This window comes from Coregonus lavaretus (assembly GCF_964263955.1).
Source record: "Coregonus lavaretus genome assembly, chromosome: 6".
Classification (NCBI taxonomy): Eukaryota; Metazoa; Chordata; class Actinopteri; order Salmoniformes; family Salmonidae; genus Coregonus; species Coregonus lavaretus.
Window position 1 is genome coordinate 77,120 of NC_139993.1, and position 24,508 is coordinate 101,627.

The 24,508-nt window shown below is 45.7% G+C and overlaps 1 protein-coding gene across 1 annotated transcript in view; it reads right to left on the bottom strand.

Moving 5' to 3' along the window:
• The window catches only part of neurl1aa (neuralized E3 ubiquitin protein ligase 1Aa), a gene marked incomplete at its 3' end in the record, with an annotated part of 63,953 nt that extends 54,246 nt beyond the window's left edge, over positions 1-9,707 (bottom strand). Inside the window, exon 1 of the mRNA XM_084164328.1 lies at positions 9,668-9,707. Within this exon, the coding sequence (XP_084020454.1) occupies positions 9,668-9,701 (34 nt within the window). The 5' untranslated portion in view covers positions 9,702-9,707. The remainder of the gene's footprint in view (positions 1-9,667) is intronic.
• Positions 9,708-24,508: the final 14,801 nt, after the last annotated feature.

Below are 24,508 nucleotides of genomic sequence, written 5' to 3' on the forward strand. Positions count from 1 at the left end.
AACACTACAAGTTTGCATTTCCTGCATACAGGAAAATTATAATTAACAAAAGAGTGATCAAATTAAGATCCTACATCTGTACCATCTGAGGGATTTTATTCAGAATGACCAACCTTCCCAGAGTATTCCCCTTCTAATTCCCAGTGCCTGCTCAACTCACAATTTGACCTCAAGTAACATCTGTGGATGGATGGAAGCATTTTGGGCGACGAAGCCGACGATTATGAAGCTTCAAGTCTGGTCAATAATTGTAATTATTTTGCACTATGGCCTATTTATTGCCTTACCTCCATAACATGCTACATTTGCACACACTGTATATACATTTTCTGTTGTATTTTTGACTTTATGTTTTGTTTACCCCATATGTAACTCTGTGTTGTTGTTTTTTATCGCACTGCTTTGCTTTATCTTGGCCAGGTCGCAGTTGTAAATGAGAACTTGTTCTCAACTGGCTTACCTGGTTAAATAAAGGTTAAATAAATACAATAATAATAATAAAGTCTGGTCATGTGTAACAGGCGATCCTTCCACCTCTTACACACATACTGTTGATAGGATTTCACATGCCTAATTTGTGCTCTCTCCGCCATTGGTTACACTCTTAGAAAAAAAGGTGATATCTAGAACCTAAAAGGGTTATTTGGCTGTCCCCATAGGATAACCCTTTGAAGAACCCTTTTTTGTTCCAGGTAGAACCCTTTTGGTTCCAGGTAGAACCCTATTGGGTTCAATGTAAAACCCTTCCCCAGAGGGTTCTACACGGAACCCGAAAGAGTTCTACCTGGAACCAAAAAGGGTTATACCTGGAACCAAAAAGGGTTCTCCTATGGGGACAGCCAAATAACCCTTTTGGAAAAACATTTCTAAGAGTGTAGATTTAGAGTTGAGGGTACCAGTCCTACAGTATAATAGTGAGACGAAAAAGCCCAATTATGGTAATCGTTTCGGTGATGTTATGTGTACACACATAGTTCACACATAGAGCCACTCTCCTATTCAAGCTCTGCATTGAAACAATGTTTATAATGATGAATACCTCATTTTGATTCCATTAGCCAAAGATGATTAATTAGCTGTAAGCAAGCTATTATCAAAGGCTAAAAGCGCATTAGGAGCCTAAGTTAAGTGTCCAATTTGATTGATTTCTTTCTGTACACAAGAGGGGTAACTCTATGAATCAGGTAGTGTGGAATGCGAGACACAAGGGGTATTTAAAGTAAAATTACATTTTATTTGTCACATGCTTCGTAAACTAACAGTGAAACGCTTACAAAAACGCTTACTTACGGGCCCTTCCCAACACTGTAGAGAATAGAAAGGAATAACACGTAATAATAAATACACAATGAGTAACGGTAACTTGGCTATCTACACGGTGTACCAGTACTGAGTCAATGTGCAGGGATACGAGGTAATAGAGGTAGATACTGTGTGTACATGTAGGTAGGGATAAGGTGCTCCTATCAGATCTTGAAGTTGCTCCAGCAACGCGTCCACAGTTGGTGTCTGTCACACACACACACACACACACACACACACACACACACACACACACACACACACACACACATACACACACACACACACACACACACAGACACACAAACACACGCACACACACACACACACACACTGTGACCGTCATGGCTTTAAAATGGCTCTATTTAACCTACTAGTCCAGAAGCTGCCTCCCATAACACAGCAACATCCTCATTAGTGTGTGTGTGTGTGTGTGCACGTCTGTGTCCATCTAAAAGCCTTACATGACTGTTCTCTCCCTCTCTCCAAAAGGTCAAGGATGTCTCTTTATGGATAAACATTGTGCATACTGTGGTTCTCCTTCCGTAGCCTGGAGAAGTGTGTGTGTGCGCATGTGTGTGTGTGTGAGGACTTATTTCGCTAATGACCTCACAGTAATGATAAGTCTAATCCCTGTCGGAACACACACGACTTCAGTGTGACTAAGACTTGTCATCCTTCAGTGAACATCTTTGTAAAAGTGTAAACTAATCTTCCTGCTACAGTTGTATAACTAGACTGAGTGGGCTGCGTCTCAATTGACACCCTATTCCCTATTTAGTGCATGTATGTACCTCTGTAGGGAATAGGGTGCCACGACACATCCTTGGAGCAGTGTGAGGGACTGTAATTCTTATCTACATACTGCACAGGTTAGTGACAGTATAATGGCATATAATGCAAATAGTGTTCCATCAGTTAGGATAAACATTCACATATTTGTCCAGGAGAACAAACTGATTGTTGGAGTAATGACTTCCTGGTTGTATCTTAGCATTGGGTACTTTCCGTTTAAATGTCAATATTTGTAGCTACTTTTTAAGTAAATACCTGCAGTCAACTTGAGCAATACGTTAGGAGATAAAGCAGATCGCATTCTTCATTTTACCCGTCACATTAATTTTGTCAGAAAGTCGTTTTCATTGCAAGTTAAAGCGTACTGTTAGTTAGTTAACGTTAGCTGGCTGGCTTGCTAGCTAACGTTACGTGTATGAGCTGTGTAGTAATATTATTTTGGTCTCAGAAAGCAATATGCATTGCTAGTTATAGCCTAATGTTAGCTAGCTAACATTGAGCCTAGTTGGTTAGCTTTCGCTACCTTCAGATTCATGCAAGGTGCATGGTAGTATGGTTTGGGATTATGGGTCTAAACAAAAGACTCCACTATGCAAATAACCATTTCACTGTACCGTTTACACCTGTATCCTGTTTATGTGACAAACAAACTTTGATTTTATTTGATATAGTGTGTGTTTACCAGAGACGGTAATGAGAAGAACAACATGGCCTGCACCAAAGTCAGATTAGGATATAGGACTAGGTAAAGTGTATTTTTACTACTACTTTTTGCTACTATTTTCAAAAAAATTTGTCCTAATCTTTGCTTGTTTACTACACTACCGTAATCGATATTTTCAGCACATGGCCTCACACGTGAATCCTTAAAGAGATGGGTGGGGCTAAGGCTTAAGAGGGTGTGAACAATGCTAAATGGGTGTAGACAAAGAAGAGCGCTCCAGTAGGTAAACCATCACATTAATGGGCCATTTTCTCAACAGTGGGGTTACAAGTTTATCAACTTTCAAAGGAGAATTACTTTCCCATTGTTCTTCAACTGCAGTGTATGATATACCATTTTCTAGCTCTGAGTCTCTACTTTCATCCAATGTAAAAAACATAACTTCCAATTTTGCTACATAGGACCGAATCAAGGTGGAAACCGCCCAACCCTATTGTATTCATAATACACACGGTACTAGTCATCATAATACTATAATGTCTTCATAATACACATGGTACTAGTCATCATAATACTATAATGTCTTCATAATACACATGGTACTAGTCATCATAATACTATAATGTCTTCATAATACACATGGTACTAGTCATCATAATACTATAATGTCTTCATAATACACATGGTACTAGTCATCATAATACTATAATTTCTTCATAATACACACAGTACTAGTCATCATAATACTATAATGTCTTCATAAAACACATGGCAGTAGTCATCATAATGCTATTGTCCTTATAATACACAGTTACGATTCCACAAAAAAACAGGAATTGTGTCATACTATCCTTGTACAATGTGCCAATCAAAGCATAATAAACCCATACAGTAAACAGAATCGCTGTGGCAACATAGGTCTAGCAGGTTTCTAAGAATGCAGGGACAATGGAGCTTGCCAGGGTGTCTATCAGCAACGCAGACCCACAGCAAAGCAACAGAACCTCCCCTCTCTCCTCTTCACTTCTCCATTGAAGTGTGGGCTGGGTGGTAGCCTAGCGGTTAAGAGGTTTTGCCAGTAACCAAAAAAGTTGCCGGTTCGAATCCCCGAGCTGACTAGGTGAAATCTGTCGATGTGGCCTTGAGCAAGGCACTTAAACCTAATTGCTCCTGTAAGTCGCTCTGTATAAGAGCATCTGCAAATTACTAAAAAACATATTTCCACCTAGCTCCCCAGGCTTGCTTCTCTACAAAACACAGCTTAATACACACATCCTCCAGAGATCCGTGACCAACACGCACGAGCACGCACACACAGACTCGCAGGAATGCACACACTCTGGGCAGACTTAGCCTTATGATAGACCCACAGTCACTTCTTATTTCACCAGAGTAGCACCAGGAATAGAGGATTTGAATGTCTGCTTACAAATACAGGAAATTGTGGGAAATAAAAGTTGTATAAAATAAAGACTATATAAAATAAATACAGGATCTACGTTTCGTATTTAGCTGCACATTTCTTTCTGTAAGCATCTGTTGGCAATGGTATTTACACAATATTCTAAACAAGCCTTAAGCATGGCGACAAACAAGATTTTAACGATGTTTGCATAGGTTGTCTGAACAATGTGTATATAATTTAAGTCATGAGCAAATGGCGTTTCGGCTTGATGTAGCAACAACTATGAAATGAACCAACGAATCACACTCACATTAATCAAGTTAACAACGTACTGTACAGCACTACCACTGTGTCCCTTATTGCAGTGCCTCTATGCATCATAACATCGTAATGTTTGTGTTATAGACACGCAATGTGCGTTACAGACAAGCAATGTGTGTTATAGACAAGCAATATGTGTTATAGACAAGCAATGTGTGTTATAGACAAGCAATGTGTGTTATAGACAAGCAATGTGTGTTATAGACAAGCAATATGTGTTATAGACAAGCAATGTGTGTTATAGACAAGCAATGTGTGTTATAGACAAGCAATGTGTGTTATAGACAAGCAATTTGTGTTATAGACAAGCAATATGTGTTATGGACAAGCAATTTGTAATATAGACAAGCAATGTGCGTTACAGACAAGCAATGTGTGTTATAGACAAGCAATATGTGTTATGGACAAGCAATTTGTAATATAGACAAGCAATGTGCGTTACAGACAAGCAATGTGTGTTATAGACAAGCAATGTGTGTTATAGACAAGCAATTTGTGTTACAGACAAGCAATATGTGTTATGGACAAGCAATTTGAAATATAGACAAGCAATGTGTGTTATAGACAAGCAATTTGTGTTATAGATAAGAAATATGTGTTATAGACAATCAATTTGTGTTATAGACAAGCAATATATGTTATAGAGAAGCAATGTGTGTTGTAGCCAAGCACTTTGTGTTATAGATAAGAAATATGTGTTATGGACAAGCAATTTGTGTTATAGACAAGCAATTTCATTTTCTGGAGGCTGGCGTTGCTAGTGTTTATGTGTGAATGACATATTGGTAATATAAATTAGACTGAGGTATACGAGGCTGAGGTTACTAAGTGTAAATGTGTGAATGACAGCTGCTATGACAGAGATACAGATCAAGTGGGTAAAACCCAACACTATCCTCCTGGGTTTACAGGTAGGACGAGATTACCGCCAATGATACTGTAGCCATAGCTGCCTTCTGCTCTACTGCTCTTCTAACTGGGCGCCATGGCAGCACATATGTTTGTGGTAACCTGGGCTACCTCATCTGCTGCTAGGCAATGACATGACAACACCATTGATTTGCACTTGATAGATGCATGGCTCGGGAGTCAGGACTGAGCAATGCATTATGGGTATTTTCCAGATTAAAAAAGGAAAACGTTTGGAAAGAGGAAAACGATTCCTGTGCGGAATTCCATAGAAAACACACACATTTTTTTTTACAAAAATAAACTACCAACACAAGCTAAATTTAGTAAAATTGCTAGCTCCATTCTCTAATAGCCTTTCCCTCTGCTTCAACCGAGACTGTGTCAGCTGAATAATTTAGACATCCCTGTCATGGCGTCATGATGACCTGAGAGTGCAAGGTGAGCTGTCCAACTTAATAAAGACCTCACATCATGACTCTCGTCTCCCTAAGTCTTTCACCTAAGCTCACCCATGTTACCACATTCCCTCAGAGAATAGTGTTACGCAACTGCAATCATTAAGTAATAACCATTTTAGATTCGATATGGTGTAGTAAGACAAAATAATATCTCTATGCTCCTCCACAGTAGATTTTTTGAATGATTTGTGGAGGAGCCTGATGAGAGTATATTGATCGCAAGCAGGATGCTATTTTTACTGACACACATGCAGGCGCGCACACACAAACGCATGCATGCATGCACACACACACAAACACAAAGTCGTTATGTGACGGCTCGAAGGTGACCTGTCAAGTCAAGAGGAATATGATGACAACAGGGGTATGTGCATTGTGTGTGTTGACTCAAGTTAAACCAGTCTGAATCCACAGGGAGGGAGACACTGGTGGCATGATCACCATACGGTCACCACCCACCAATGCCACTTGACCCCCTAGACATATGTTCCTGTCACACCATGGCAACAGGCCATGACTAAACACACTGGGCACTACTCTGGTAGTAGACCCCGTCTTACTTTTCTCTCTCTCTATTCCTACTTGTTTCATTCATTCATTCATTCATTCATTCTCTCTCTCTCTCTCTTTCTCCCTCACTCTCACCCTCTCTCTCTTTCTCTTTCTCTCGCTCTCTCTAACTCTCTCTCTCTCACACTTTCTCTCTCTCTACCTATTTCTTTCATACTCTGTCTCTCCTTCCTGCATACTATCCCTCTTTCTTTCATGTTTTTCCCTCTCTCCCTCCTTCTGTCTCTCTCCATTGACTTGATACAGAGGATATGTATAATACCACTTTAGCCAATAATCACGGACAGCCTCTTGGCCTCTGCATTGATATGACATTCACATCAATCAGCAGCTCGTATTTGGAGACTTAGCTTCCAATACAGGATAACATTCTCTCTCTCTCTCTCTCAATTTCAATTTCAATTTCAATTTAAGGGCTTTATTGGCATGGGAAACGTGTGTTAACATTGCCAAAGCAAGTGAAGTAGATAGTAAACAAAAGTGAAATAAATAATAAATATTAACAGTAAACATTACACTCAGAAGTTTCAAAAGAATAAAGACATTTCAAATGTCATATTATGTTTATATACAGTGTTGTAACAATGTGCAAATAGTTAAAGTACAAATGGGAAAATAAATAAACATAAATATGGGTTGTATTTACAATGGTGTTTGTTCTTCACTGGTTGCCCTTTTCTTGTGGCAACAGGTCACAAATCTTGCAGCTGTGATGGCACACTGTGGTTTTTCACCCAGTAGATAAGGGAGTTTATCAAAATTGGGTTTGTTTTCGAATTCTTTGTGGATCGCTGTAATCTGAGGGAAATATGTGTCTCTAATATGGTCATACATTTGGCAGGAGGTTAGGAAGTGCAGCTCAGTTTCCACCTCATTTTGTGGGCAGTGTGCACATAGCCTGTCTTCTCTTGAGAGCCAGGTCTGCCTACGGCGGCCTTTCTCAATAGCAAGGCTATGCTCACTGAGTCTGTACATAGTCAAAGCTTTCCTTAAGTTTGGGTCAGTCACAGTGGTCAGGTATTCTGCCACTGTGTACTCTCTGTTTAGGGCCAAATAGCATTCTAGTTTGCTCTGTTTATTTGTTTGTTCTTTCCAATGTGTCAAGTAATTCTCTTTTAGTTTTCTCATGATTTGGTTGGGTCTAATTGTGTTGTTGTTGTTGTTGTTGTTGTTGTCCTGGGGCTGTGTGGGGTCTGTTTGTGTTTGTGAACAGAGCCCCAGGACAAGCTTACTTAGGGGACTCTTCTCCAAGTTCATCTCTCTGTAGGTGATGGCTTTGTTATGGAAGGTTTGGGAATCGCTTCCTTTTAAGTGGTTATAGAATTCTCTCTCTCTCTCTCTCTCTCTCTCTCTCTCTCTCTCTCTCTCTCTCTCTCTCTCTCTCTCTCTCTCTCTCTCTCTCTCTCTCTCTCTCTCTCTCTCTCTCTCTCTCTCTCTCTCTCTCTCTCTCTCTCTCTCTCTCTCTCTCTCTCTCTCTCTCTCTCTCTCTCTCTCTCTCTCTCTCTCTCTCTCTCTCTCTCTCTCTCTCTCTCTCTCTCTCTCTCTCTCTCTCGCACACATACACACACACACATGATCAAGTGTGAAAGGCTGGCCCACTTTGAGTCGATAAAAAGCCTCAACAAGTGCTCCCAACACATTCAGCAGAGAACTCAATTACGCAATCAAGCCCCAACACAACACTGTCCTGATGTGTTCTGCTACAGAACTGGCTTTTCTGCTAAAGAACTGGCTTTTTCACCACTTCACACTAGCCTATCCACAGAAACTCACTCACTTAAAATCGTACCGACTGTTAGATTTCAGCTAACGCCTTTCATATAGAAACAGCTAGTGCAGCGTAAAACCAGGAAACAGGCTAGTAAACATGGAATCCTCTCCCTCTCTCTTTAAGGCCTTTGACCTTGATCCTACAGTGAGAAGCCACGCACACACACACCCAGCCAGCCAGTCATTCTGCTGTCCTGTCCTGTTGTCTCAGGCACTACTGTGTCCTTATCTACCTAATTGGATTCATCTATGGGCTTTAATTAGACCCAATGATCAGGTGGTCTGACTCCTGGGAGGCTGTGAGGGACTTAACTTGATGTCAGTATAGTTGGAGGTAAGCCACTCCACAGCTACAGGTCCAGACAACTAAGACAACGTGTGTTATCTAGACAAGGCATTTAGTAACCTGATCCAATGCATTGCAGCAGGATTGTGTTTTTATTAACTGTATATTGTATTTATTACATTACTTGGATGGATGTGATTGTATGTGTTATTACATGTGTTCTAACCTACATGTGTTCTAGCCCATATAATTGCATAATAGAACATATAGCCTGAGTTCAATGATAAATGATATGGTGTTCTATTCATTTTCTGAATTACAGCCTTGCAGTAATTGACTTGTTTCCCTTGCACCGAAGGGTCCAAATGCAATGACTATATGTAATGTTTATTGTTCAAATTCAATTTTATAGGCCCATAGAAGCCTTTAAAATGTTATTCTTTAGAGCCATTTACTGTAATTCTGGGACTTGGCAATAAAGCTATGCACAGGATGAGCTAAACTGTGATAGCCTATATAAACACTATTGATTGGGTTGGTTGGCCCACTAACAGCACAGCTGGATATGACTGACTTCCCTCAGTGTACAGAGTGTGGGAAACCACCACACCAATGTGAGACAACTGAAATATACTTGGGGGTTGGGGGGAAACCCGCAACTTGCTTACAAACTCCGTCTACAGTTACTATCATCAAAAGAAGTCGACTGAGGAAGTATGCAAACGATGCTATCAAAGTGGAAACGGATAAGGGAGGATAGATAACGAATAATGACATCAGCAGGTTTTCCTATAAATTGCTATAAATGATTACATTGCATACAATACAAAATATATCAAATCGACCCAAAGGAAAAGCTTTAAAGTGTGTATTTCTACTATAACACGGATCAAAGGGAAATAGATGTACTAGGGAATAGCCTTCTGTAGCCTAGCCAATGTATGCAAATGTTTATAATGAACTGTCTCTAGTGTGACATCTGTGTGACATCAGAATTTGGGTAGCCTACCTGGTACACACGCAACAACGTTATTTTACGCGACAGGAATTGCACTCTCCAACTATTCTCCATTGCATTATAGCAAATTGCATTGCAAATGGAACGAAACGATAACCTACAGTATGTACAGTATAAGCAATGGTGACGTGATCTATGAGTGTTCCTAAACGTTATGTTTCCTTACCGTACAAGGCATTTCGCGTTATCTGGCCTCCCATGACTACAATTCCAGTCAGCAGCCCTTATCTCCCAGCTCTCAATATTCAAACACATGCGGTGGTGATGCACAATCCAACGCCGACAACATGATTGGAGGCTACATCCAGAACGGTCGTTCTTTCTCCCGATTGGAATATAAACACAGTGCACTCCAGCGCCAAGCAGAGCGGTAGTGAAGGCTACTCCCCCATTCACTGTGCGCTTTCAGCGCCTCGAGTCCCACTCACAAACTGACATTTACATAAAAGGTGGAGTCATGACAAACCATTATTAACGCACTCGCTGCCAGTCTCCAACGATCATAAAGGATATGAGTAACATGGACACTTGAACGATTTCCGGGTAGGCTATACCCTAGAATAGAATATAACATTGCATTGCCTTCCAGGGAGAATTTGTCTTGCAAATTTTAAAGTACTGTCAATATAAAATAAAGATGTGCATAGTATACAATGGAGGCTGTGGACATAGACCGACTATGTGAGGGCTATAGGCTACGCTAGAGCACTAGTTCTATTGGCTTTTCTCTCACAGTGTTCCCCCATCTCTCATGAGTAACCACACTATGTTTGGTTCCAGAGTAGGGCAGAGGAACCAAGCGGTCACATTCTTTACCCTCAGCACTCTGCCTTTCACCTCAAGTGAGTCCCTTCTGCTTCCTGGTGTGCCTTGGGGCCCCTCTGCCCCTGGCAGACAGTCTGGGTGACCCCTCAAGAGTCACGCCTCTGACTTAAGCTGTCATCACGTATCCACGGTGACATCGGAGCCCCTCCATCTTGGAGTAGACAGCGCTCTGTGTTTACATTAGCCTCAAGGATGTTTGCTGCTTAGAGATCTCTTAAGGGTAATAATGGCTTTGTGAATGACTAGGAGTGAGAGATGTGAGTGATATTGGCAAAAAGGGTGAATGAAAATGCTTATGAGCTGAGTGTTTCTATCGGGGGTTAAATTGGGGTGGGTGGTGGTGGATCTTGGGAAGGCAACCAATGTTAAGAACAGTTGAACCGCATATAGGTGTCACGAATACTGCCGAGGCTGCTCCTCCTCCTTGTTCGGGCAGGCTTCGGCGTTCGTCGTCCCCGGAGTACTAGCTGCCACCGTTTGATGTTTCAATGTTTGTTTGGTCATGTCTAGTTTAGTGCACCTGTTTCGTATTCTGTCCTGATTATGTCACCTATAAGTTTCCCTGTGTTATGTTTTGGAGTTGTGTGTTATTGTCCGCATTGTCGTTTGTCTTTTTTCGGTATATGTTGTGCTTAGTGTAGTTTACGCGTTGCGCGTATTCTTTGCCTCCTGTGTGTTCGAGGCCATTTATTTTGGATTGTCTTTGAGTCTCAGTAAAGTCATTTTGACTTATCCGCTGTGTCCTGCGCCTGACTTCACCACCACATCCACAAATATACTGTGACAGAATAACACACCTTTACAATGGAGTCAGCAGGAGCAGCGGCGGGAACCGAGTCGCTGGAGGATCGGGTCAGCTACCAGGACGCCAGGATCCAGCAACTCGGATCCGCCATGCAGGAGGTCATGGACACCCTGCGCCGATGGGAGAGAGGAGGTTTGCCCACACCTCCTCCTACCTTAATAATATAATAATAATAATATGCCATTTAGCAGACGCTTTTATCCAAAGCGACTTACAGTCATGCGTGCATAATTTTTTTTTGTGTATGGGTGGTCCCAGGGACACCTGCAGGGACACCAATCTCACCTTCGACCAGCTGGTGGACATGTCAATCCGTCTGGATACCCTGCTGGCCACCCGCGGACGTCCAGAGTTGGGGCCGTCCATTCCATCCCCCAGCACCTCCGAGCCGAGCCCTATGGAGCTCGGGGGTGCTGGCGCTAGAGAGAGGAGGAGGGAGATACTGAGGGAGGCCGTCCCCTGCACCAACTGTGGCCGTAGAGGACACACTGCGGCTAGGTGCTGGGGAGGGTCTCCAGGGGTTCGAGGCAGCAGGTCGCGCACTGGGGAGTCATTCCAGGTGAGTAGGCGCCCACCTCACCCAGAGCTCTCTGTTGTTCACTTTTGTATACCTGTAGTATTTCCTCAGGTTGCATCTCAGTCCCAGCATAAGGCGCTAGTCGATTCAGGCGCAGCTGGGAATTTCATTGATCGTAATTTTTGTGTGAAGTTAGGGATTTCCCTCCTGCCCGTTGATGCACCCTTCCCTATCCATGCCCTAGATAGCCGTCCGTTGGGATCTGGGTTGATTAGGGAGGTCACAGCGCCACTTAAGATGAGGACGCAGGGGGGTCATGAAGAGATTATTCAGTTGTATCTGATCGACTCTCCTGCGTATCCCGTGGTACTGGGGCTTCCTTGGTTAATCGCCCATGATCCCACCATTTCGTGGCAACAGAGGGCTCTCAAGGAGTGGTCTAACCAGTGTGTCGGGCGATGTTTAGGTGTTTCCGTAGGGGCGACCACGGTGGAGAGTCCGAACCAGGTGCCCGCAATGCACATTCCCCCCGAGTATGAGGATTTGGCACTCGTGTTCAGCAAAACTAGGGCGACGCGTTTGCCACCTCATAGACGGGGGGATTGTGCGATAGATCTCCTGGCGGGTGCGGCACTTCCGCGGAGCCATGTGTATCCCTTGTCTCAAGAGGAGACGGCGGATATGGAGACATACATAGCCGAGTCTCTGAGACAGGGATACATACGGCCCTCCACTTCCCCTGTGTCCTCGAGTTTATTTTTTGTGAAGATAAAGGATGGAGGGTTGCGCCCGTGTATTGATTACCGTAATCTCAATCAGATCACAGTTAAATACAGTTATCCTCTTCCTCTGATTGCGAGTATGACGGAGTCATTACGCGGAGCGCGTTTCTTCACAAAACTGGATCTCAGGAGCGCTTACAACTTGGTGCGCATTAGGGAGGGAGATGAATGGAAGACAGCATTTAGTACCACCTCGGGTCATTATGAGTATCTCGTCATGCCATATGGGTTAATGAATGCTCCTTCAGTCTTCCAATCCTTTGTGGACGAGATCTTCCGGGACTTGCATGGGCAGGGTGTGGTCGTGTACATTGACGACATTCTAGTGTACTCGTCTATACGAGCCGAGCATGTAGCCCTGGTACCCCGAGTGTTTGGTAGGCTGTTGGAGCATGACTTGTATGTCAAGGCAGAGAAATGTCTGTTTTTCCAGGAGTCCATCTCCTTCTTGGGTCATTGGTTGTCCGCGTCAGGGGTGGAGATGGAGATTGACCGTGTGTCAGCCGTGCGTAATTGGCAGATTCCAACCACTGTTAAAGAGGTGCAACGGTTTTTGGGTTTTGCCAATTACTACCGGAGGTTTATCCGGGGTTTTGGACAGGTGGCAGCTCCCATCAGTTCCCTGCTGAAGGGGGGCCCGGTTTGCAGGCGGACAGGGCGTTTGATAAACTGAAGAACCTGTTCACCTCGGCTCCGGTGCTGGCGCATCCGGACCCCGCTTTAGCGTTCCAAGTGGAGGTGGACGCGTCAGAGGCCGGTATTGGGGCAGTATTGTCTCAACGCTCAGGCACGCCTCCTAAACTCCGGCCCTGCGCTTTTTATTCTAAAAAGCTCAGCCCGGCGGAACGAAATTATGACGTAGGGGACAGGGAGCTGCTAGCCGTAGTTCAGGCCCTAAAGGTGTGGAGGCATTGGCTTGAGGGGGCTCAACACCCTTTTCTCATTCTGACTGACCATCGTAACCTGGAGTACATCCGGGCAGCTAGGAGACTGAACCCTCGTCAGGCTAGGTGGAACATGTTTTTTGACCTGGTTTGTCTTTAAGCTTACGTACATCCCAGGGTCCCAGAACGGTAAGGCAGACGCCCTGTCCCGGCGGTATGACACAGAGGAGAGGTCCATTGAGCCCACTCCCATACTGCCGGAGTCTTGTCTGGTGGCACCGGTGGTGTGGGAGATCGATGCGGAAATCGAGCGGGCGTCACGCACCGACCCTACTCCTCCGGAGTGTCCAGTGGGGCGGACGTACGTGCCGCTCGAGATCCGTGATCGTCTCATATATTGGGCTCACACGTCACCCTCCTCTGGACATCCAGGTATTGGCCGGACAGTGCACTGCCTTAGTGTTAAGTACTGGTGGCCAACATTGGCTAGGGACGTGAGGGTTTATGTCTCCTCCTGCTCAGTGTGCGCCCAGTGTAAGGCGCCTAGACACCTGCCCAGGGGGAAGTTACAGCCCCTGCCCGTTCCACAACGGCCGTGGTCTCACCTCTCGGTAGACTTTGTCACTGACCTACCTCCCTCCCAGGGGAATACCACCATTCTGGTCGTTGTGGATCGGTTCTCTAAGGCCTGTCGTCTCATCCCAATGCCGGATCTCCCTACTGCCCTACAGACCGCAGAGGCTTTGTTTACCCATGTCTTCCGGCACTACGGGGTTCCCGAGGATATAGTGTCCCCAATTCACCTCTAGAGTCTGGAGGGCGTTCATGGAACGTTTGGGGGTCTCGGTTAGCCTTACCTCTGGTTTTCACCCTGAGAGTAATGGGCAGGTGGAGAGAGTGAACCAGGATGTGGGCAGGTTTCTGAGATCGTATTGCCAGGACCGGCAGGAGGAGTGGTCGGGTTATATCCCTTGGGCAGAGATTGCCCAGAACTCTCTTCGCCACTCCTCTACTAACCTGACCCCTTTCCAGTGTGTGTTAGGGTATCAGCCGGTTCTGGCACCTTGGCATCAGAGCCAGATCGAGGCTCCTGCGGTGGATGAGTGGTTTCGGCGCTCGGAGGAGACGTGGAACGCTGCACACGTCCATCTGCAGCGGGCTATCCGTAGACAGAAGGCGAGCGCCGATCTCCACCGCAGTGAGGGTCCAGTATACGCCCCTGGAGATCGAGTCTGGCTCTCGACTTGAAACCTGCCCCTTCGCCTGCCCTGCCGGAAGCTGGGTCGGCGGTTTGTGGGGCCATTTAAAGTCCTGAGGAGATTGAACGAGGTATGCTACAAGTTACAACTGCCTAATGATTATCACATTAACCCCTCGTTCCATGTGTCTCTCCTCAGGCCGGTGGTAGCTGGTCCACTCCAGGACAGTGAGATAAGAGAGACTCCTCCGCCCCCACTGGACATCGAGGGTGCTCCGGCGTACTCAGTCCGGTCCATCGTGGATTCGAGACGTCGGATGGGGGGTCTACAATATCTCGTGGAGTGGGAGGGGTACGGTCCGGAGGAACGGTGCTGGGTGCCTAGGAGGGATATCTTAGATCCCTCCCTCCTGACGGAGTTCCATCGTAACCATCCCACGCGCCCTGCTCCGTGTCCTCCTGGCCGTCCCCGAGGCCGGGGTCGGCGCACAGCTGGAGCCGCGCGTCAAGGGGGGGGGGGGGGGTACTGTCACGAATACTGCCGAGGCTGCTCCTCCTCCTTGTTCGGGCAGGCTTCGGCGTTCGTCGTCCCCGGAGTACTAGCTGCCACCGTTTGATGTTTCGATGTTTGTTTGGTCATGTCTAGTTTAGTGCACCTGTTTCGTATTCTGTCCTGATTATGTCACCTATAAGTTTCCCTGTGTTATGTTTTGGAGTTGTGTGTTATTGTCCGCATTGTCGTTTGTCTTTTTTCGGTATATGTTGTGCTTAGTGTAGTTTACGCGTTGCGCGTATTCTTTGCCTCCTGTGTGTTCGAGGCCATTTATTTTGGATTGTCTTTGAGTCTCAGTAAAGTCGTTTTGACTTATCCGCTGTGTCCTGCGCCTGACTTCACCACCACATCCACAAATATACCGTGACAATAGGCCTACTATCTTGACCTTCTGAGTTGTACAATGAATGGAAAGTTATCCTCCAATCAATCATTCATGATTCACACATACCACCGCTGAATATACCACATACCACCGGACTGAAAATCAAAGAAGAATTAGCGAACCAACCATAGAGATCCTATTAAATTACTACTGTATTCTAATTCCTAATTCTATGGCGCCAACACTGTTCAAACTAAAATATTTCAATCTATGCTGGGGAATTCTATTCATTTTTCCAGTGAGACATTGCATTGTTGTGTGAGGGTGTTGTCATAATGGTCCCAATTGGAGCATTCAGAGAAGATTGATGAAAACATCTGGTTAGCTAAGCCCTTCTTGTTTGAGTTAAAAACATTAACGTTCAATCATGCTGACAATAATATTTATATTTTACCATTTCCCCCTTTAACGATTACGGCTACGTAACCATAACAAACACTTGGGGCTAGACAGTGACTTTGATCAAAACAAAATCAGGGCCGTAAACCAAAGGTTCGGTTTGGTAGATTAGGTGGCAAACTCACACATGGTGTGCACATTTGGAATATTAAAGTGAATGCATTGAGTCCTATTCAATGGATGGAATGAATTGGAGAGGAGTTGTCAATGGCCTAGATGCTCCCACAGGATCACTGGGCCTAAATAAGTAAGAATGGGTGTGAGTGAATGAGGAAAACTGGTGTTGTCTGACAGAGCTCAGTTTTAACTGTTTGTCACGTTACCAATTGACCAAAACCCATACCAGGTGGTAGCGTTAGTTCCTAGGTGGTGTTCCATGCAGAGACACCGTAGCTCAGGCTGGGATAGTGCCAACCAGGTTCCATGAGCGGACTCGGACAGACTTCCTACTGGCTTTCCCTGAAGGCCGTCATGTCTTCTTAGAGATAGATGCTAAATGTAGCCTAATTACAGTTCAACACCGGTTCAACACTTCCTTGAATTTCCTGACATTCATGAAGACACACTCGGCGAAAACACTTCTGTCCATCTGTCTTCCTGTTTTTAAGGACAGACCTCCTCCATGCATGCCATCTTAACCTTTTAAGTGAACCTCTTTGACCATGGCCCGCAGTCCTATCACTGTTACATGACTAAGTCTGTAAAGTTGGGTTCTTTGTGAATCCAGGCGTAAATACTGTATCCTAAAATAAATAAAGGTGGTCTGGTTCTGGGATGTAGACCTACAGGCACTCTCATCTGGTGACTGCATGGACACACACACATCCCCCCCACTCCAACAGAAACACACTTTTGTTTTAGTGTCTTAGGGAAAGCTTTATGTGTACTACTAATGCGTTCCATATTGTCTTGATTCAGAGGGAAAGCCCTGACGGCCCTGGCTCGTTCCATTAGTAAGTACACCAGCTGTCCCGGTCCATCCTATCCCACAACACATTTTTGGGCTACGTCCTGTTTAGCCTCAGCAGTGGTTGCCAAACACACACACACACCAACACACACACACACGCACACAGCTTTTAGGATTTACGACTACTCCATTGTGTGTTTGTTATCTGTGGTTGCACAAGAATACAGGCATGGGAATTGTATGTCCATATTAATGGGAATTTGTGATTTGATGGGAATACTGGCTTCAGGGCATCTGTCATTCTCAAATAAAATACTTGTCATTTATTGCTTTTACTTCCCCTGAGGTCAATACCTCAATATCTCTATTATCAGATGAAAAGGAAGAAAGAAAAATGAACAGGTCTAATCTTTTTGTTGCATTTGATTAGTTTCTGTCTATTATCTAAAAGATATTGAGGTTGTGTCAAGGGTCAATGTGATTGACTGTGGCTAGTGATGTCTTTAAAATTGATACTTAGTGTTGACAAAGGTGCAAGCACACACACACACTCTGTCACGATCGTCGTATACAGAGGACCAAGGCGCAGCGTTATTTGCGAACATGCTTTTATTATTGATACACGAACAAAAGAACAAAAACGATACGTGACGTCCAAAGGTGCAAAACACAAACCTACAACAGGAACAAGATCCCACAAACACTGTGGAACAACAGACTGTTTAAATATGGTTCCCAATCAGAGACAACCTGCAACAGCTGACACTCGTTGCCTCTGATTGAGAACCACTCTGGCCAACATAGAAACACAATACAAGAACTATACCCTAGAAACACAAAACTAGAACAACATACAGAACACTCACACCCTGGCTCAACATACAAGCGTCCCCAGAGCCAGGGCGTGACACACACACACACACACACACACACACACACACACACACACACACACACACACACACACACACACACACACACACACACACACACACACACACACACACACACACACACACACACACTCACACACACACACACATAACCTAAAGGGGAATATGAACAGTGTTAAGTTACACTGAATGCTAACAGAATGTCAGTTGATCATTAACTGTCTGCTTCCTAGTTATGCTACAAGAACAAACACGTTTGTTGGCATCTGGCAGTTTGGTTGTTGCAAATCCAATGTCCCATATCTATTAGAAGACGGGGCGGCAGGTAGCTTAGTGGTTAAGAGCGTAGTGCCAGTAACCGAAAGGTCGCTGGTTCTAATCCCCGAGTCGACTAGGTGAAAAATCTGTCGATGTGCCCTTGAGCAAGGCACTTAACCCTAATTGCTCCTGTAAGTCGCTCTGGATAAGAGAGTCTGCTAAATGACTAAAATGTAAATGTATTACTGGTGAAAAGGTACAAAAATAAAGATATGAGGATATCTGTGGGAATTGATTGGCTACATTCGACTGATCATTTTCATTTCCAATACCAGTATCAGTCCTCATCGCTGTGTTAAGTATCTGACTCAGTTGATTATGTTATCTGGTTTATTAACGAGGGCCCTTTAACCTTGTGGGAGGTATCGGTACCTTCATGTCAGTTGATTCTGTTACCAGTCTGTACCAAATCTAGAACAGTTTTATAGATCAAGAACAGATGGTGCTTTATGATATCAAACTATAGCTGAAAAAGCAACATCTCCTCTTCCAGACACCTCATTTTAATGGCATCTGGAAACCAGTCAGACATGTTTCCAAGAAAACCATAGCATTCGGCTGCAGCCTGGGTTATTATATTTGCATGATCCTGCCCTGCACAAACAGACACAGACACAGACACACAAAAACACATCTTCTACCACCTCCTGACCTAAAAGAGTAACAAAAAGGAAATTGTGTCCGTATATAAACAACATTCTCATCAACAAAAATAAGTACACAAAGACTATACAATACAATGACAAGGTAAGCTACATACAAACACACACACACACACACACACACAGAATAGGGTCTGCCACCTATCCCTGAGTGCCTGGTGAAATGGAATACGACAGCAGATGCTTGAGGGGGGTGTCACGATCGTCGTAAGTAACGGACCAAGGCGCAGCGTGATATGTGTACATCTTTTAATGAGTACTTATACACTACAACAAAACAACAAAACGATACGTGAAGTCCTAAGGTTAACAAACACAAACCTCTCCAGAACAAGATCCCACAAATGACAAGTGCAAAACAGGCTGCCTAAGTATGGTTCCCAATCAGAGACAACGAGCCACAGCTGTCTCCAATTGGGAACCACCCTGGCCAACATAGAAATAAACGATCTAGAAAGAAACACATAGAAAACAAAACATAGACACTACACACCCTGGCTCAACATTTAAGAGTCCCCAGAGCCAGGGCGTGACAGTACCCCCCCCCCCCCAAAGGCGCGGACTGCGACCGCGCCACACAAACTCAAGAGGGTAGGGGCTGGGTGGGCATTCCGCCTCGGAGGCGGATCCGGCTCCGGGTGTGACCACCACTCTCTAGCTACCCCCCCGTAGCGCCCCTGGTCTGGTCTGGCCCCGCTGGCTGGAGCTGGACTGGACATCGGTGGAGCGGATTGCTTAGGCTCCGGTGTGGAGCAGCTGACCGGTACCTGACCAGGCACCGGTAGAACAGGCACGGGCTGTGCCGGACTGACGATGCGCACCACTGGCTTGGTGCGGGGATCAGGAACGGGCCGGACCGGGCTGACGACGCGCACCACAGGCTTGGTGCGGGGAGCAGGAACAGGTCGGACCGGGCTGACGACGCGCACCACAGGCTTGGTGCGGGGAGCAGGAACAGGCCGGACCGGGCTGGCGACGCGCACCACTGGCTTGGTGCGGGGAGCAGGAACAGGCCGGGCCGGGCTGGCGACGCGCACCACTGGCTTGGTGCGGGGAGCAGGAACAGGCCGGGCCGGGCTGGCGACGCGCACCCCTGGCTTGGTGCGGGGAGCAGGAACAGGCCGGACCGGGCTGGCGACGCGCACCACAGGCTTGGTGCGAGGGGCAGGAACAGGCCGGGCCGGGCTGGCGACGCGCACCACTGGCTTGGTGCGAGGGGCAGGAACAGGCCGGGCTGGCGACGCGCACCACAGGCTTGGTGCGAGGGGCAGGAACAGGCCGGGCCGGACTGGGAACACGCACCACTAACTTAGTGCGGGTTGCAGGAACGGGTTGGGCCGTACTGGGAACACGCACCACTAACTTAGTGCGGGGAGCAGGAACGGGCCTGACCGTACTGGGAACACACACCACTGGCCTTGTGCGGGAATCAGGAACGGGCCGGACCGGACTGGTGACACACACCACTTGCTTGGTGCGAGGAGCGGGACTGGGTTTCTTCATAAACCTCTGCTCCCTCTGCTGCCTACTCAGTTCCTCTCGCCGTGCCTCCACACTCTCCTTCTCCCTCCTGACCAATGGTCCCCGTAACCTGGTGGCCTCCTCTCCTAGTCCACAAACTCGCCCTGTAGCTGCCTCCAGCAGCCCCGTCGTCCATGCCGTGTGCCCCCCCCAAAAAATGTATTGGGGTTGCCTCTCGCCTGTCCGACGACGGCCCGGTTGGCGCCGCTTCTCCTCTCCTGCCTGGGCATCCTCCCTCATCGCCCTCCGGTAGCGGACGGCCTCCTCCTCGGTGATCTTCCCCCAACCGAGGAGGACATCCACTAGCGTTACCTCCGGCGTTTGCTCCTGGACACGCTGCTTGGTCCTTAATTGGTGGGATCTTCTGTCACGATCATTGTAAGTAACGGACCAAGGCGCAGCGTGATATGCGTACATCTTTTAATGAGTACTTATACACTACAACAAAACAACAAAACGATACGTGAAGTCCTAAGGTTAACAAACACAAACCTCTCCGGAACAAGATCCCACAAATGACAAGTGCAAAACAGGCTGCCTAAGTATGGTCCCCAATCAGAGACAACGAGCCACAGCTGTCTCTAATTGGGAACCACCCTGGCCAACATAGAAATAAACGATCTAGAAAGAAACACATAGAAAACAAAACATAGACACTACACACCCTGGCTCAACATTTAAGAGTCCCCAGAGCCAGGGCGTGACAGGGGGACGTTGGAGTGGGTCTCCTGCGGACGGTATTGTCTGACTCTGAGAGGGCAGTGTGACGCGTGTGGCACAAACACTACCCCTATTCAGAGCCAGCCTCCAGCGTCCCATCACTGGGCCATGTGCAAAATATTACTAGGTAACACTAGAACATCATCTGAGAAAGAGAGGATGAGAGAAAGAGGGAAGGATGGATGGGGTATCAAATAAACATGATATAGCTATGTCACGATGTGCGGGACATTAAATACGGTTATAATGTAGCAAAACCATAAGGTAATAGATAAATAGAATTTAATATTTTACAACATCATATGATCTTAGAGATACAGATAACTGCCAAAATAAATGAAACACCAACATAAAGTGTCTTAATAGGGCGTTGGTCCACCACAAGCCAGAACAGCTTCAATGGACCTTGGCATAGATTCTACAATTGTCTGGAACTCTGTTGGAGGGATGCGACACCATTCTTCCACGAGAAATTCCATCATTTTAGTGTTTTGTTGATGGTGGTGGAAAACGCTGTCTCAGGCGCCGCTCCAGAATCTCCCATAAGTGTTCAGGCGCCGCTCCAGAATCTCCCATAAGTGTTCAATTGGGTTGAGATCTGGTGACTGAGACACACACACACGAGCTGTGGCACACGCACACGCACACACAAACCCCCTATGCTCCTTTGAGACCCCTCTTTCAAAGTCACTGAGATGTCTTCTTCCAGCCATGGTAGCCAAAAATAATGGGCAACTGGGTATTTTTATACATGACACTAAGCATGATGGGATGTTAATTGCTTAATTAACTCAGGAACCACAACTGTGTGGAAGCACCTGCTTTCAATAGACTTTGTATTGTTCATTTACTGAAGTGTTTCCTTTATTCTGGCAGTTACCTCTACATCGCCTAATGTGCCTCAGACATCAAGTCGGTGATCATAGTAATCATGTAAGGATAATCAAGACAATTCAATAAGATAGCAGCACAAATTATAGCCAGTGTATATGTAAGGGATAAACGCCGACTGTCACGTTGTATAATGATTAGAAGACAGGCGCAGGAATACGTATTAGGGGTTTAATTACTCCACCCAACACAAACACGTATATATATGTATATACAAAAGGAATGTAACCCAAACGAAGAGCGAGGTGTAACCTCTACACAATACACGGGACGAGACCCGTAAACAACCAGAGCACAATACACGGTACTCACGAGACCAACGGACATGGGACAATAATCGACAAGGACAACATACAGTGGGGAGAACAAGTATTTGATACACTGCCGATTTTGCAGGTTTTCCTACTTACAAAGCATGTAGAGGTCTGTAATTTTTATCATAGGTACACTTCAACTGTGAGAGACGGAATCTAAAACAAAAATCCAGAAAATCACATTGTATGATTTTTAAGTAATTAATTTGCATTTTATTGCATGACATAAGTATTTGATGCATCAGAAAAGCAGAACGTAATATTTGGTACAGAAACCTTTGTTTGCAATTACAGAGATCATACGTTTCCTGTAGGTCTTGACCAGGTTTGCACACACTGCAGCAGGGATTTTGGCCCACTCCTCCATACAGACCTTCTCCAGATCCTTCAGGTTTCGGGGCTGTCGCTGGGCAATACGGACTTTCAGCTCCCTCCAAAGATTTTCTATTGGGTTCAGGTCTGGGGACTGGCTAGGCCACTCCAGGACCTTGAGATGCTTCTTACGGAGCCACTCCTTATTTGCCCTGGCTGTGTGTTTTGGGTCGTTGTCATGCTGGAAGACCCAGCCACGACCCATCTTCAATGCTCTTACTGAGGGAAGGAGGTTGTTGGCCAAGATCTCGCGATACATGGCCCCATCCATCCTCCCCTCAATACGGTGCAGTCGTCCTGTCCCCTTTGCAGAAAAGCATCCCCAAAGAATGATGTTTCCACCTCCATGCTTCACGGTTGGGATGGTGTTCTTGGGGTTGTACTCATCCTTCTTTTTCTTCCAAACACGGCAAGTGGAGTTTAGACCAAAAAGCTCTATTTTTGTCTCATCAGACCACATGACCTTCTCCCATTCCTCCTCTGGATCATCCAGATGGTCATTGGCAAACTTCAGACAGGCCTGGACATGCGCTGGCTTGAGCAGGGGAACCTTGCGTGTGCTGCAGGATTTTAATCCATGACGGCGTAGTGTGTTACTAATGGTTTTCTTTGAGGCTGTGGTCCCAGCTCTCTTCAGGTCATTGACCAGGTCCTGCCGTGTAGTTCTGGGCTGATCCCTCACCTTCCTCATGATCATTGATGCCCCATGAGGTGAGATCTTGCATGGAGCCCCAGACCGAGGGTGATTGACCGTCATCTTGAACTTCTTCCATTTTCTAATAATTGCGCCAGCAGTTGTTGCCTTCTCACCAAGCTGCTTGCCTATTGTCCTGTAGACCATCCCAGCCTTGTGCAGGTCTACAATTGTATCCCTGATGTCCTTACACAGCTCTCTGGTCTTGGCCATTGTGGAGAGGTTGGAGTCTGTTTGATTGAGTGTGTGGACAGGTGTCTTTTATACAGGTAACGAGTTCAAACAGGTGCAGTTAATACAGGTAATGAGTGGAGAACAGGAGGGTTTCTTAAAGAAAAACTAACAGGTCTGTGAGAGCCGGAATTCTTACTGGTTGGTAGGTGATCAAATACTTATGTCATGCAATAAAATGCAAATTAATTACTTAAAAATCATACAATGTGATTTTCTAGATTTACAGACCTCTACATGCTTTGTAAGTAAGAAAACCTGCAAAATCGGCAGTGTATCAAATACTTGTTCTCCCCACTGTATATACACATACTAATCAGGGGGAATGGGAACCAGGTGTGCGTAATGAGACAAGACAGTCCGGGGTTGGTGGTAATGACTCATGTCAGTGACGCCTAGAGAGCCGGTGACATAGACCTCCGGAACTGGTGAACGGACTGAGCAGCAGTACCGGGGGGATCCGTGACACCGACGTTCTGTACATTACCTTGGAAATAATGGACGACGCAGCGAAAGCACACATTTACTGTAGATTTTTAGCATTTTTATAAGCAAATTCTTACTTTCTGTCAGAGTGCGACGGTGAAATGCGGTAGGCAAAGTCAAACGCAGGACACAGAGCTTACTGGAAACGTACTTTACTCGAAAGTAACCAGAGTAGAAAAAACAATCTCCACATAAGGAGGAGAAACAACCCGCACACGAAACACTGCAGATGACGAATACAATAACACACAACACACAATGAACGACAGAGGGTTAAATAGGGAATACAATACAACATAATGGGGAACAGGTGTACACAATCAGGACAAAACAAGTCAAACACCGAAACATAGATCGGTGGCAGCTTGTACTCCGGGGACGACGAACGCCGAAGCCTGCCCGAGCAAGGAGGAGGAGCAGCCTCGGCTGATTCCGTGACACTTTCTCATCTTTTGGTTGCTAGAAATGCGACCCAGTCGTTCGTTCGATTAGTTCGATATTTACGGACATGACCCAGTCGTTCGTTCTTTATGTTCTGTTACCATGCTCAGTAGCAACGTTCTTATCCCTTGCTTGCTGCTAGCTAGCCAACTGGCTACGGCTACACAGTCACGACCTCTGCATCCAGGATAACAGCAAAGTTTATT